Genomic DNA, 15,222 nt, shown 5'->3' on the forward strand with positions numbered 1-15,222 from the left:
GTCAAATGCTTCCTAACTTACGTGCAGCCAGCCAGCTTAAACGTTGCTATGAAATATTAGCAAAATCAATCCAGTGACATGTAGTGATTGCATACCATGACCAAGTGTGGTTTATATATTTATATACTTGATTAAATTTGTTATTAAAAAACTTTCCTGCAAAGGAAATTCCACCCCCAAATGATTTCAATGGTGAATTCTATCAAATTAATAAGAAAGAAATAACACCAGTATTAAAATTTTAAGAAAATAAGGACTGGACACTTTGTTTTATGAGGCACGCATAACTCAAAAATGCTACAAGCAAAAATTACAGACTAATATACAGTAAAATAGATGCAAAAAATCCTTAACAAAACATTAGTAAGTCAAACTCTAAATATTCTGCGGGTAATCGTTATGGCCAAGTGGAGTTTATCCCAGTAATACAAACTTGGACTAACACTTAGAAATTAAAATAATTCACCATATTAACAGAATAAGGAAGAAGATTATATAATCATTTCAATACATTTTTTAAAAATATGACAGAATTCTATACCCAGTCATTTCAAATCTCAGCAAAAATAGAACACCTGTTAAAAGGCATCTATCAATAAAAACTATCACTAAAAATTATAACGATGTTATAGTGGAAGTTTTTATTGGAAACAAGGCAAATATATCCACCTTCACCACTTCTATCCAACCTTTTATAGGTGTTTGGTTCATGGCTAAATTATGCTAAGAGACTGTTAAATAATTTAATATAGGTTCACAGCAGGAAGTGTAACATAATATCTCACAAACCCATAGCATGTAGGATAATATCTCTTAATAAGCCAATAAAGAAACATACTCCAAAGCAATGATAGGTGAATTATGCTATTCTTCCAGGCAAAGGGGAGATGAAAGAAATTAAGACCAAGTTTAGCTGAGGTGCGCCTTTCTAACAGGAGGTTCTCGGGAGTTGGCTTAGCCAATGGAGAGTTGATGTCCAGCTGCCAAGGAGACTTGAAAATCCCCATGGCTGGAACATAATGCCAGGGGAACAAAGGCACCAGTGTTGGCGGGTAAGATGGTCCCCTCCACAGGCCACTGCCTACCCCCAGCAGGAGCTGATGCCCCATGGTCTTCAGGGAGTCGTTTGGATCAGTTAACAGTAGCCTTGCCCAGACCGAACACTCTTGATATTAAAGCTTAAATGTTTATTACTTCATAGTCCTTCTGCCATGTGTTTGTATCAATAAGCACAGCAGTTTTGATGGCATCATCTTGATGCAGCCCCCATGTAAACAAATTCACCTTTGGATCAAAATAACTTACTTAAACCATAACAAGTAGACTTGGAATCTTAACAAACTGATACATAGCAACGAAAATCCTCGCCAGCACAAGAAGGCAAGCAAGGCAATACAAAAAAAAAAAAAAAGAGCAATAACTATTAGAACGGAAACAAAATTACATACTACTAGGAATTAGGCTTCCTGGTTTACACTTCCTTACCTTTCATATTCTCTCTTTTGTTTGGTATATTCTTTATTTAAATCTCATTATTTAAAACTCATTCCTGCCTTTTGGATCATTCTCACTGGAGATGGTTCAGTCTTACAGAGGCATTTTTAAATCGAGGTATATGAATCTTCATTAGTTAAACATTCTAACAATCACTTGATTAGGTTTTTGTTGTTCATTTGGCTTACTGTGGCTGAATACTGTGTGCTGTTCTGGGCCCACAATGGACAAAGTGACAAAAATGTGTGATGATTACAGAGTAAAAAAAAAATGTTCCCATCTAGTAAAAAACCGAAGAGGCTAATCTAGTGATTTTTTTAAAACATAAAACCTGACATGATTTTATGACAAATTTCCAGGAGTCCTTAAAAGTTATTAAAAGTATATTCAAATAACTGTTTGCGGCAGAGTTCCTGAGAGGGGAAACGCGGTTTTCCTTTGTTGCCTTTCCCTGGCTTCTCACCGGGTCGCAGCTCCCTGGGCAGAAACCTCACACGCACAGAGCCGTGGAGGAAAGTGCGCTCACTGTGCTCATTGCCAGTTCTTTCTCAAAAGTACAAAAAAAAAAAAAAAAAAAAAAAGTTGAAAAACAAAAACAGAAGCCCTGCTGTTTTGAGCGGCGCTGACGTTGCCATGGACCCCAGCAGCTCCACTCCCGCCGGGCTGCCCTCCTGGATGGAAGCACCGGTTTTGGAATGACTGGGGAGAGAACGGAAGGATCCGTGGACTCTGATGTGGTATAAAAATAATGAAATGTGATACTTGTGAAATAGGTACTCTATCGCGTTTGCCAAATTGTGTCTTCTAGATTGGCCAACGAGTTTGTCCTGCGCTTTTGGAACCTCCTGGACTGGCTCAGAAAGAAATCTGTGTCCTTCGTCGTCTGCTCTGTCTACCAGTTCACCTGACAGCGCCAAGTACTTTGATACATAGAAGAGAAACTTCTATGATAATAACAGTGACCACTGAGTGAATGCATTAGGCGCTGCACATTGTATGCTCTGGTGCAGGCATGTGTGTGCGTGTGCATGCGTGTGCGTGCACGCACAACTTCGCTTCCTGCTCCAGCACCCCTCTGAGGGGTGCTGCTTTTCCTCTTTTCCTGAGGCTGAGAATCGTGCAGTCACTTGCTGAAGGTGTCCCCACAGCGCAGGACCGGAACCCCGCCTGGCTCCCCAGGGCCTGCGGTGGCAGCAGCCTCCTTCGCAGTGGGAACGATCCCCACTGCTGCGACTTGCATTTACCACAACAACAGCCTTTGTCCCTTCTCCCACGTCCCTTTGGAACACAGGCTCCTTTCTCCCCTTGGACATGGGTCACTGTTATGAACCTCGTGAGCAGCTTGGTGGCGGATGGCATTGTCCTTTGTGTGAGAGAACAACATCGCTGCCCAAGGCCTCACCTCCTGGAAACTCGAGCCTGATGACTCTCCGGCCCCTGCGCAGACACGCCAGGCCTGGGTCTGGTCAGTGAACTAAGTGGCGCTGAGGGCTGTTCAGTGGACAAGGGGTGGGTGGGAAGGAGGGCCCCTGAGTGACAGGAGACTCGGCAGAAGCTACATGCCCGCTGGCCCCATCACCGAGGTGCAGAAGGCATTCCGGTCTGGGTCTGGGAAGCGGACCTGGCCCCCCAGGATGCTGCTGCCCCCGCATCCTGGCAGCCCACTCCTCTGCCAGCAGACCCTCCTGGTGGGTCCCATGGCTGACTCTGCATCAAGAGAAATGGCAGCCTAGACGTGGGGGGCTGAGCTTCCGTCACCTCTTCTGGCACCTCAGACGGAGAAGCTGGCCATTTCTCAAGGTGCCACAGCCACTCACCTGGCAGATGGCTCCCGGCCAGTGTCCCTCACACTTTTTTCCGGGGCTCCACATGGCAGGCAGTGACGGCTCTGCAGCAAGCAGCCCTGGTTGGTTCTCTGGGTTCTCTGCCTTCTGAGGCTTCATTCTCATCGGGGCCACTGCGCAGCCCTCCCCTGCGTAGACCCTTTACGCTTCCAAGGGCCTGTTACATCGTGTGATGTGGTCTAATACGCACTGAGCTGGGCCGTGCCCTGGTCCCTGGCAGAGCTTATAAAACCCTGTCACCCCGGGGTGACGGTGTGGGAGGCACAGTTGTTCCCAGTGGGACCTTCCAGCCTCGCCTAACATGATGCTAATGAGCAGACCTGAGGCCTACGGGTGGGGGCTGGTCGCCAGGGGAGCCACCACAGAGGAGACAGCTGGACCTCGCAGCCCCGCCCTGACCCTCGGGGCTGAGCCAGTCACCAAAGGTAAGTGACAATCCACCGTGCCTATAGGGTGGGACCTCCCTAAAACCCCAAACACAAGGTTCAAGAGCTTCCGGGTTGGTGAGCTGTGGCGGTGCTGGGGCAGCAGTGCACCCCGAAAGCAGGGGGGCTGCGAGCCCCAAGACCCCATCCGCACACGTCTTCCTTCCGTCCAAAGTGAGTGCAAACTAAGTGACGTGTTTCTCGGAGCTCTGGAAGCCACTCTGGCAAATTTGCAGCACGCGAGGAGGGGTCGGGGGACCCCCATCTTTAGGCAGTCAGTCAGAAGTACATGTGGCCTGGGACTTGCAAGCGATGTCTGGAGGGGGGCAGTGCTGTGAGACTGAGCCCTGACTGGGGGGCCGGCACCTGCCCACAGCTGGGGTCGGAACCGAGCTGAACTGCAGAACCCCGCTGGGGCCGGGAACCGGAGATGTGGGGAAAAGCTCAGGCCTGGGCTGTCGGAAGCACTGGGTGGTGTACCAGGTCGGGGTTTTATGTCCTCATGAGGAATCATCGACCCAGGCAGTAGGGCTATTATTTTCCTCCACTCTGTCCTTTTGCTGAGTTTACTCTTTCCATATAGCCTCTTTTCAAATATTCTGAAAACATTTTAGACTAACGAAAGATTAGTAAAAAATCAATCAACCGTTTTGTTCTTTGTGTTGCCTAGTGTATCAGTGGGTCCATCAAGGTACAGAAGCTGCAAAGTAATGTAAACGGGGCACGTTTGCCATGGGCATGACAGTCCCCGCACGGAGAACCCCAAGGGCTCCCTGGGCCTGAGGCGCGATGACTGAGAACAGACCTCCCCAAGGCCGGTCCGCGCTGAGTGGGAGCAGCTCGCTGCTGCCTGGGCCAGGGCAGGTCCGCGGTTGGTTCTCCGCCTTCTGAAGCACGCCTGCTGGGGCAGGAGCGCACGGCGTGCCGGAGGGTCCTGCGCGTTGGTGCCAGGCATGCCCAGACCGCTGGGCCCTGGCCGCGCTCTCCCCAGGCCGCGGGGCGGGACTGTCGCCGGGAGGAACCCTGAGGCGGGAGGACGAGGGGCGGGCTCAGCGCCACGGTCCCCAGCCGACCGCCCCGACACCCCCGACGAGCGACCGCATCCAGGCGCAGGCCCTGCGCTGGGCCGAGGCCAGGAACGCCGCGAACTGCACCGTCTGGCCACTGGTTGTCCTGTGGGTGGCTCCGACCTGGGCGCCTCGCGCCTTCTGTCTGCACTGGGGAGACTCGGCCCGCTGACCCGCCGCCTCGCAGCTCGTGCGCACCGCTGGGGGCGCACGCGGGCAGGCGGGGCGCCCGGCGGGGCTGGGGCTGGCGGGGACCCCGCCGGGAGGTCACAGAACCCTCCGCGCCACCGGTGTGGGGCGCAGAGGCCGCGCAGCCCAGGGCAGGCCGCGGGGTCGCCAGCGCTGCCCTCTCCGGACGCGCGGCCGGAGCCAAGCGGGGCCCGCGCTGGAAGCGGGAGAGACGGCGGGCGAGACGAGGCGGGCGCCGCCTCCGGCAGGGCCGCTCCAGCCCCGCGCGTCTGCCCGGCCCCCCGCGCGGCGCCCCGACACGCAGATTGGCGAGCCCGGCACGCGCACTGGATCCCGCGTCGCAACGAAGCCATCGCACCTGTCTGCAGTGGCACAGCCACCTGTGTGACGAGTGAAGACTCGTCCCCAACGGGAAGACGCATGGACGCAACAGTCCCGTGCCCACCGCGATATTTACTCCTGGATTCAGCTGTTTCCACTGAAAGCCCAGTCCCCTGGACGCCTCACGGGAAGGCCACCCTCCAGCACGGGGCTTATCAGGCAAAGCCTGGGGAGGAGACAGAAGCAAATGGTGGGTGAGTAAGCGCGCACAAGAGGCAGAAGTGCGCAAGGCCGCCGGGCCTCGCTGGACGCAGGTGGCGAGTGAGGCCTGGCGCACGTCCTTCCGCCAGAGCCCGCGCCCTGCGCCCTGGCCTGGCGCCCTGGCCCCGCGCCCTGGCCCGCAGCCGGAAGCTGCTGGCTCCGCCGTGGGCAGTGACCAGACTTTCACGTCCCAAGGACCTGACCCTGCGGCCCTGCCGCGCTGTGACTTTTGGTGGCTGCAGTTTTCCGCCGGCCTTCACTGGCCACGGAAGGACTAAGAGGGCCCACAGCCCAGGGCCCCCAGGTGCCGCGGTCACCTGCCCTGCGCCAGCTGGGATCCGCCACTCCGGCCAGCACGTTGCCCCTTTCGGCCTGTTGGTTCAGAGGCAGAAGGGGCAAAGTGGCCCAGCGGCGGGCTCAGCGTGGCCGGGTGGGGCACCGCCCACCCCTGGCGGAGGCGTGGCCCTCTGGATCCCAGGATCTCTAGACGGCGCCAACGTGGCTGGGACGGGAAACCAAGGACGGGAAACCAACAACCTGCGTGCGAGGAGGTTACTAAGTGTCGTAGGGGGCGGAGCACGCATACTTCTGATTCTTTTCTCTCTCTTTTTTTCAAGTGCCTGCAGCACCCGGCACTCCCAGGTGGTCTCCCATCCCAGTACTAACCAGGCCGGACACTGCTTAGCTTCCTGGATGGCTGGGATCAGACATGTTCAGGGAGGCGGACCATAGACAGCGTACTTCCAATTCTCGATTCCCACACCCATGTGCCCGGCTCTGGGGGACACAGCATCATGGGGTGGCCCCCGATTCCCGGTGGCCTGTGATACAGAACCCCTCCCTCCAGTGCTGCCCCCACTGGATGCTACGACTGGCTATTCAGGAAGCTCGTCCGCCTGGCGACCGGGCTGGCCACCTCCGGGCATGAGCGCCTTGTCACACTTCCTTCACGCCCTGGTCATGCGCGAAGCTGCCCAGACGCCGTTTCAATGGGGATAGCTCTTGTGGGGTCGGGGTGTTGGGTGGGAGCAGTGCAGACGGGGCAGTCCACTCCACGACCAGGGTGTGTCCACTCCAGGGGGGACAGGCCTCTGCCCCTCCTATGACGCAGAGGCCCACTGCAGTCAGCTGGCCAGCAGGCATCTGCTGGGCGCCGTGGACTCAGCACAGGTCTTGGCCGTCAGCGGCTCTGGCACTCGGCGGCAGCCGGAGCTGGTCAGCTTCGTGAGGAGACCATGACGATGAGCGCATGCGCGTTTCCCTGTCTGCCGCAAGGCCACTTTGCCCACGGACGCACTGGGTGAGCCCCGGAGCGGTGGCAGGCAGAGCTGGCTGACACTCACGGGCGACCCCGCCCCCGACTGTTCAGAGCCTTTTCCGCAGTGCGTGTCCACTGGGGCAGTCGCTCAGTCCCAGGTGTGTCCTCCGCCTCCTCCAGAGCCTTCCTTGTCACCGGTCCTCCGGTCCTGTTCCTGCAGAGCTGCTGGCCAACCAAATCGTGAGCAACCCCGCGTGAATGGACGCTCGTCCGTACTCTGGCCAGGCGTCACTGCAGATGCACTGGGCGACCCAGTGTGCTGCTCAAGGCTCTGCCCGACAGGACAGCCCGTCGCCACTGCTTTTCGGGGGAGGGGGGGGTCCCTTGAGTGGGGCCGAAACGCTGCGTCTGTGCCCTTCAGGGCGGGGCCCACACACGCTGCAGGCCCTGCCCCCCCCCCCCAGGCAGCGCGTTGTAAGGTGCAGCCCCCGGGACCAGGCCCCAGCGCCCAGCCCCACACTGCTTCCAGGGACACTTCTGGGTGTTGAGCCACCAGGGATTTCCCAGTAACACTGACAACAACACATGACAGGGTCCACAGACGTCTCTGCGGTGCCACTCGGCCATTGCGCCCGAGCCAGCAGGAGGGCCCTGGAGCAGCGCTTTCCAGGTCTCGGTCCCCAGCGCACCCCGCAGCGCTCACCCCCGCTCCTGCCTGAACCTGCTGGGCAGGGTGCCACGGGGGCGGGGGCGAGGCCTGGGCAGCTCCCCCTGGCCGCCTGTGGGCCTGTCTCAGGGAGGGCACGGGGCCTCACCTCTGCAGAGCAGTTTGCAGAGGCCTTGTCCAGGGCGCCGTCCGGCTCTGGCAGTCCCCGACCGTGCACCCTGGGGTGAAGGAGGCCTTGGGGTGCATGTGGCATGTGCTCTCAATCACATTAAGCAGGATCTTCCCTAAAAGCACTAGGTATCAATTTTGCCACACAGGTCAGGCCCCGCAGACACGGGCCTCAGGAGCTGCTCCAGGCAGCCCTGCTCGGCTCAGGGCGCTGATGTCCTGGGCCTCCTGCGGGTGGCCGGCAGGGGCTGGAGACAGCGGGGCTTGGGGCCTCTGCCTTGGAAACTGGCTTGGACTAGGCTCGCCTGGCTGAAGGGCGGCTTTGTCTGAACTGGTTAAAGCTGGCTTTCAGATCATCAACATCACGCATAAATTAGAAATGGCACAAAAAGCTGACTCCCCACTTCCTGCCCTGCAGGCCCTTGTCTTCCTTGGCCCAAGTGCAGTCCCAGGGGGCCTGGCCGGGGCCGCCCCCACCCACCCTCGGCCCCCATTGGCTGCCTGGGCCTGCATGGGCCGGCCAGAGGAGGGATAAAACACGGCCCTGCCACTCGGGACACTGCAGCCAGGAGGTGACCAGAGCAGCAGCCCAGGCCTGACGTGAGTGGGGAGCCTGCTCTTCTCTCGGGGGATGAGCCCGAGAGGGTGGGGTAGGGACGGGCGGTAGCTGCAGCATTTCAAGGGTGTGCTTCATACCTGTGCGGTGGGCACAAGGCCGCTTGCTCTGCTCACCTGCTCAGGCCCGAGTCAGAGGAGCCTCTGCGGGACCCAGGGGCGGCTGCTGACACCCCTGGAACAGGGCGGCCTGGTCTCCCATATCAATGCCTTCTCTGCTGCCTCCCTGCCCCCCTAGCCCTGGGCGGTGACCCCAAGGTCCCCGGGACTCCACTCTGAAGCTATCTGACCCCCCAGAGGTCTGCAAGTAAACTACATAGTGGGTCAAAGGGCAAATGGGGTGAGGGTTCAGGGCGCCTCGCTTGGCGGGGCCCTCCATGGCGTCAAAGCCCCGAAGTTTCATTTTCAATGTGGAAAGATGAACGAAAGGACGAGAGGCCGACAGAGGCCGGAACGGAGCTCGGAGGGCGCCTGGGGGTTTCCGTCTCTCTGAAAAGATAAACCGCGTAAATCACCGGTTGTTTCTTAGCCAAAAGGAAGGCTTAGCAGGAAAAGATTTTAATTTGTAGTATGGTTCTGAGGAAAAGAGATGGATGCTTCATGCTTTTCCTTTTAAAAAGTCCTACTAGTCATACTTCATGAAAAATAATTTAACGTCTCCGTCTCCAAATCGTCAAGGCCTTTGGGAAGCATTGGGATGATGTAAAAGTTTTTTGTTTGGTTGGTTTCATTAAAAAAAATCAGTAATTGAAAACGAGTGCAAAGGATAAGAAAGTATGAAATGATAAAAATTTTAATCCGGCTGAATCGTTCTATCTATATGTACTAGATCTGGTTTTCAGGGAGTTAAAAGCAAAACAAAGCAGATTGATCATCAGTAGGGCAACTTTAAGAAAGATAGGGACAAGACAAAAAACCTCAATTCTCTTTCCTTTGGGAAATCAGAAATAATCAAATATTTTATTCCAATTTATTTTTACGATGTGACATATTCAATACGGGAATGATATTTATCAATTAGATGTACTTCTTGCATTTATTTTTAACCAAGACAATGCTAGGATTCTGTAATAATTAGAACTCAAGGGAAAGTCAGCAAATTCCTCTGGCTGAGGTTTGGGGAGCCTGAGCTGAGAGGCTCTTTGAGACGCTCCTGCCCGGGCTGAGCTGGGGAGGGGGGGGCAGGACGTTTCTTCCTCTGACGACCCAGGGACGGCAGTGAGCATGCGCCCCGGCCCCGCCCCCCCGCCCCTCCCCGGGCGGTGCAGACGGGGGCGGTGTAGGGCCTGACGACGCGTCTGTTTCCAGTAAATCGAGGCACGGTTCACTGATCTTTTTTAAAAGATTGTGGCAATCCGACCATCTTTATTTTTCCAGTAACTGTTTACATATTAATTCAAAGGAAAGCAATTCCCACATTTCATGATCCTTAAACCCCTAGGAGGGACCCGCACTGCCCTGGGCTGCTTAGAAGCGCAGGTGTGCTGCGGGGGGCCAGGGTCTCCCCCCCCCCCCCGGGCCCCAGGTGTTGCCGGGAGCGTCAGAGCACCTGCGGTGCCTGTGCTCCTCCGGCTCTGCGCTGTCGCCGGCCGGCCTCGGAGTGACAGCGCCGTGGGGCACAGCGCAGCCCGGAGCCCGGAGCCCGGAGCCCGCAGCCCCTCGCCGCTCCGCCCGGTTTTGCTGGTTTCCCATCGGCCAAACCCAACCGGCAGCCGGAGGCCGGGGCGGTATGGACGCGGCCGGCAGGGAGGAGCGGAGGGTGGTCTAGGAGTCAAGGGGTGAAGTGCGACGGCCGCGGGGTTCCCACGATGCCCCGCCCGAGCCCGAGGGGGGCGACGCGCGCGCCGGCCGTGGACGGCGGGGCAGGCGGCGTGAGCAGGCGCGTGTCTCCTCTGGGCCCAGGATGTCCGAGCTGGAGAAGGCCGTGGTGGCCCTCATCGGCGTTTTCCACCAGTACTCTGGGAGGGAGGGCGACAAGCACAAGCTGAAGAAGTCCGAGCTCAAGGAGCTGCTCAGCAACGAGCTCCCGCACTTCCTCGAGGTGAGTCTCGCCGCGGAGCCGCGGGTGGTGCGCCCGCCCCGCCCCGAGCCGCCCGCGTCTCTTCCGAGCAGCCCCCGGGGTGGCCCCGCTCCGTTTCAGGACCCAGGGGTCCTGCCCTCTCCCAGGCAAAGGCAGGACCACGACGGCAGGACCCCTGGAGGAAGCTGGGTGCCCCCCACAGCCACGGCGGCACGGATGGGCTCGCGACGGCGACAGCGTGGCCACAGCCAGCACGTTAGAAAGACGTCAGAGACAAGCGTCTGCCTGGAGGACCAGGGCTGCTGTGGCTTCAGCTAGATGTTTAAACGTGTGCCACTCAGCACACGTTTACTGAGCCTGGCACACTCAGGCCCGAGCACGCGGCCTCCACGTCCGAGGCGCCCAGCTTGGCATGGGCTGCAGGGCCTACCTGACTGAGGGCATGAGAGAGTGCCCTGCGCCAGCTGCAGGCCTCGGGGGCTAAGGGTCACGGGAGAGGAGGGGCCTTCAGTTTCAGACCGTCCTCACGGGCCCCTTCCCCAGGCAGGTCCCTCTCTGGCCTGTGGGGGGACAGCCAGATGCCTTGCCGAGGACCCACTCCCCTGCCCACAGCTCCTGCCTGAATCAGCCGCCCTCGCCTCACGGCACACTGTTCTGTGCCTGGAGGCAGTGAACTGCCATCCCCCTCAGCGCCCAGAACCCAGGACACCGAAGTGACCAACCACTCGGGGGCAATGGCCAGCCAGTGAGCCAGGGCACTCCTGTCTGGCAGGCCAGTCCTGGGGAAGACTCCAGAGACCCAGGGCGGGGCCCTGGGACAGCGACCGGCAGCCTCTGTCGCAGCCGGCCAAGCTACTAAGCGCAGGAGGAGCCCAGGTTCAGGTAGCAGACTGGTGGGGTCCTCCTGTCCCACACCCACCCACACACCCCATCTCTGTGACGGCAGGGCCAGGCCTGAGGCGGGGCGGGGGCGGCCCTCGTCCGACTCTGGGCCTGGGTTCTCGGTGCGCTCGGTGTCCAGGCCCAACAATCCTCTAACTCAACGAGCAGAAAGTCCCAGTTTCTTCTCAGTTGTAGGATGAGATGAGACAGAGTCTGTCAGGTGCTTACCATACAGTGAGCGTGTGATAACCAGTAACTGCTATTATTAGTGATTTGAAACCGGCTTGGCATGTGGGAACCACAATTTGTGGAAGATAAGCAGTTCATGGGAAGTGTATTGAGGCCTCGTGAACATTTGCTGCCTGGTTTTACCAAGCCCGTTTCAGTGGAGAAGCAAACCCATGGGACCCACGTGCACGGGCCCCGCCTGCGCAGCCCAAGGCCGCATCCTGCCCCCTCCGTTCGCCCTCGGTTCCAACTCCATCCACCTGGCTCCGTGCTGCGAGGGGAACCTCAGGGACGGCCCATGACCCATGACGCCCACCGAGCGGCTCGCCACGCCCCCGAGCTGCTGCAGACAAAACGCCCCGTCAGACGAGACGGCCCGCGGGGGCCCCTGCTGCAGGACCTCCGCACGCAGGGGCAGAAAGCGCAGGGCCGGAGACTCAGTCGTTCCTTTCAGGACGTTCGCACCCCTCCGTCTGGCCGCGCTGAATGCTTCCCTTTTCCCGCTGTTCTGTTTGGTGCTGAGTGCAGCTTCTCAGATCTTGCTTCTTCCGTTCGGTCTTTACAAGGAGCCCAGGTGGGTCTCACTGGGCCTGGAGTGAGGGAGAGAAGGCCTGGCCCCCGGCCAGCAGCCCCTGGTCGCAGGAGAAGTCCTCCAGGCATTTTGCATTTTATATCTTACATTGTTTCTGATACTGATCTTTAAGACCAGCCCACTGTTAGTCATGTTTTTACGGCCCTAAATTCCGCTTAAAAACGGGCTGGGTGCCTTCTCTCATCTCTCACAGGAAATCAGGGAGCAGGAAGCTGTGGACAAAGTCATGGAAGCTCTGGACCTCGACGGGGATGGCGAATGTGACTTCCGGGAATTCATGGCCTTCGTTGCCATGGTCACCACTGCCTGCCACGAGTTCTTTGAGCAGGAGTGAACCAGGGAGAAGGGCCGGGCTGTCCCTGTCACAGATGAAGGTCACGCAGGAAGCACAGAGCAGGGGCTCGCGGGCCAGTAGGTGCCGTAGCTAACTAGGGGCTTACTGCTTTGTGAAGGGAAGAGGGGAACCCTCCTTCCAAGGGCTGCTTTTAGGGGCCCCATCCTCACTTCTGCTGTGTTAGGCATCCGTGCGAGCTCCCAGTCCCGGGAAATCAATAATCGTCACTTAGGAACGTCAATTGTCAGCCACGAAGCCTGTGCCCACCCCGGCTGCCACGGCTATGTAGAACCCTAACCCCCAAGAGCACCCCTGGCTGCTGAACAGGCCCCTGTGGCTTAGTCACCGCTGCGTCTAACCCTGCACACTCTGCCCGCCTCCCTCTGAAAAGGCGCCCGTCGCCGGTGCACAGGACACCGGACGCGGCCTGCAGAGCACGGCCACACGTAGGTCCTTTTCCCTGGGGGAGGCTGCGATTGCCGAGTCCATGCTGAAGGCCAGCAGTTCCGAAGGGGAGATGATCACGTGTCTCAGCAACACGGACGTTTCAGCTCTCATCGGAACAGAGTCAGTCTGCATCCAGCAGCTCTGTGCCGAGGGCTCGTGCTCGCGGGGTCTGTGGGACGCCTGCGGCAGGGGTGCCTGGGCTCAGGGCCAGGGCTGGCTTGGCCTCGGCCTCTGGGAGACCCCTGTGCTGCCAGGCTCGGCCCTCTCGGCCTCCTTGCCGGTCACTGAACAGTGACCAGCTTGTTTGTGCTGAGGCGAGTCTCTCCTCACTGTGGGCGAAGTTAGCTTCTGCGTCCACGAATTCAAGTAAACGGTTTCACCTAATTAAGTTACAAATATTAAAAACCACTTCTAGAAATATCCGAGTCAATCTTATCCACCCCTTTTTCTGTTTTAGTCAAGAACACAGATCCCTTGGGAATTCATAAATCAATCGGTGGCTTCTGCTTGCATTAAATAAAAGCATTGCGACATCTCACAGTCCTGACCGTGGTAAGCCGAGTGCCTGGCGCGGTCTGGGGGCCCTCGGTCGGCGGCACCTGCTGGTCCAGAAGAGGAGGGTGCTGGGCGGTGCCTGCCATTTCACGAGCCCTTGGGGACACTGTCCACGTGACTGGACTGGGCGAGCTCCCGCCCTTGAACTCCCACTCTGGGAGACCCCCAGCACCACGGACCCCCGGACAGTCCCCAGACGGCCCCACGGGACCGATGCAGCAGTACCAACAGCCCAGGGGAAACGCGAACCCCGCAGGCAGGGCGCCCGGAGCCAGTGCGCGGTGCCTGGGGAGACGCTGCCGGTGGTACGCACACAGGGAGGGGCGGCCCCCCGCCCCCCACAGCTGGGCTTGTTCCCAGGCCCCGGGGAGGGGGGCGCCCCAGGGGTTTCCCGTGGCAGGGGGTGGGTGGGGGCGCTCCTGGAGAGGCGGGCCAGCCTGGACGCTGAGCGGGCCCCGGGGTCCCACCCGCGGGTCGGCCTGGGGGACCGCGGGCCACGCCATCTGTCTCCCTGTCACGCGGGTGGGGCCCTGGGCTGAGGCAGGGACATGGGCGGAGCAGGGGGCGGGCCATGTCCCCACGGCCAGGCCAGGGCCGCACAGCCCTGCGCAGGGGGGCAGCGACAGGGAGGTGGCTGTGGTGAGCGAGGGGTCTCCCCTCACCAGAGGACAGCCAAGGGCTTCGGCCAGGTGCAGCCAGGCCTCTCTTGCCCCCACTGATCCAAGAATCCCAAGGGGACTCAGCCTGTGATGTCCAGCCAGCTTCTAAACCACAGGGAAGGGCAGGTGTCCCAGACCCCTGGAGAGCCTGCCTTCTGACCCCACGCCCAGGGATGCACCTTCACCCGCAGTGGAGGGCACTGCTCCCCCCAGCCCCCCCCTCCCGACCCGGGGAAGGACGCTGGTCCCCCACTCCTCACAGCCACAGCCCCCCCGCAAGGACACTGCTCCCCCCAGCCCTCACAGGCCCCCTCTCCTCGCTCCCTGGCAGCACCTCAGCTCAGGCTTGTAAGGCACCCATCTCTTCCTGTCCTCAGTTGAGAGGGACTTGCCCCCACCGAGGCGCTGTGGGGTCGCAGGCATGGCGGTGGCTCCCCCACACGGTGGGCTGAGGCACCCTGGGGCAAGGCACAGGGCAGGGACAGCTGTCTCAGGCATCCTCAGGGACGATCAGGTCCCTGCGAGGACTCTGCCTTTCACGTGACCTGTCGCCGCAGGGTGCTTTCCCCACGACCCAGTCCGGCCGCACGGAATTCCCTGTGTCCCATCAGTTTACCAGTCCCTTCCAGGAGACAGGGCCACAGTCGCCCAGAGAATGCCCCCAGCGGCAGCACGGAGCTCTCCTGGCAGCGACCGCAGGCAGAGGAGCCCGTCGGGCGGCCCTGCCCTGGCAATGCCGCCGGCTCCGGGGCCCGCAGGGCCCCACGCTGCCCGCCCTGGCCCCACCGCCAGGTGCTGCTGTCTCCGCCCGAAGCCCGGGCGGCACTCCTGCCACGAGCCGCGACCCCGAGCACACCCAGGTCACGACGCGCACACGCAGGCCGAGGCCTCTGCCTTTCGAACGGTTTACCCTGCCTGCATGTAGTCGGCGCGGACGTAGCTGGACTTACCGGTCATCTTCCTTTTCTTTTTCTGTGTCTTTTCCTTGTGCCTCAAACACTCCTTCACCACTTTCTTGGGCGTTAAGTGAATATTTCCCAATAAAGCATTTCGATTTCTTGAATTATGTTTTCTGAGCTACTTTCTTCGTGGATGCTGTTTAGTGACAGCGGCTTTGGCCGGCTCTCTGGTCTCCTTGCCAACCACTCCCAGCTGTTGCCAGCTGAGTTCTCTGCTCTTTCTGACACTGTTCTGTG

General features: G+C 58.9%; 1 protein-coding gene across 1 annotated transcript; it reads left to right on the top strand.

Moving 5' to 3' along the window:
* The first annotated feature begins 8,209 nt into the window (after window positions 1-8,209).
* S100B (S100 calcium binding protein B) lies at window positions 8,210-13,349 on the top strand. The gene is made up of 3 exons (XM_016143566.2): window positions 8,210-8,294; window positions 10,212-10,350; window positions 12,225-13,349. The coding sequence occupies exons 2-3, from the start codon at window positions 10,213-10,215 to the stop codon at window positions 12,363-12,365; spliced, it is 279 nt and encodes a 92-aa protein (XP_015999052.1). The 5' UTR covers window positions 8,210-8,294; window position 10,212; the 3' UTR covers window positions 12,366-13,349.
* Window positions 13,350-15,222: the final 1,873 nt, after the last annotated feature.

Source organism: Rousettus aegyptiacus, unplaced genomic scaffold (assembly GCF_014176215.1).
Source record: "Rousettus aegyptiacus isolate mRouAeg1 unplaced genomic scaffold, mRouAeg1.p scaffold_m13_p_20, whole genome shotgun sequence".
Classification (NCBI taxonomy): Eukaryota; Metazoa; Chordata; class Mammalia; order Chiroptera; family Pteropodidae; genus Rousettus; species Rousettus aegyptiacus.

What these genes read in the sequence shown, in the direction of transcription:
- S100B (XM_016143566.2), top strand. Translation starts at nt 10,213, where the DNA reads ATGTCCGAGCTGGAGAAGGCCGTGGTGGCCCTCATCGGCGTTTTCCAC. An exon ending in AGCTCCCGCACTTCCTCGAG is followed by an intron (nt 10,351 to 12,224) that starts GTGAGTCTCGCC and finishes CATCTCTCACAG; the next exon opens with GAAATCAGGGAGCAGGAAGC.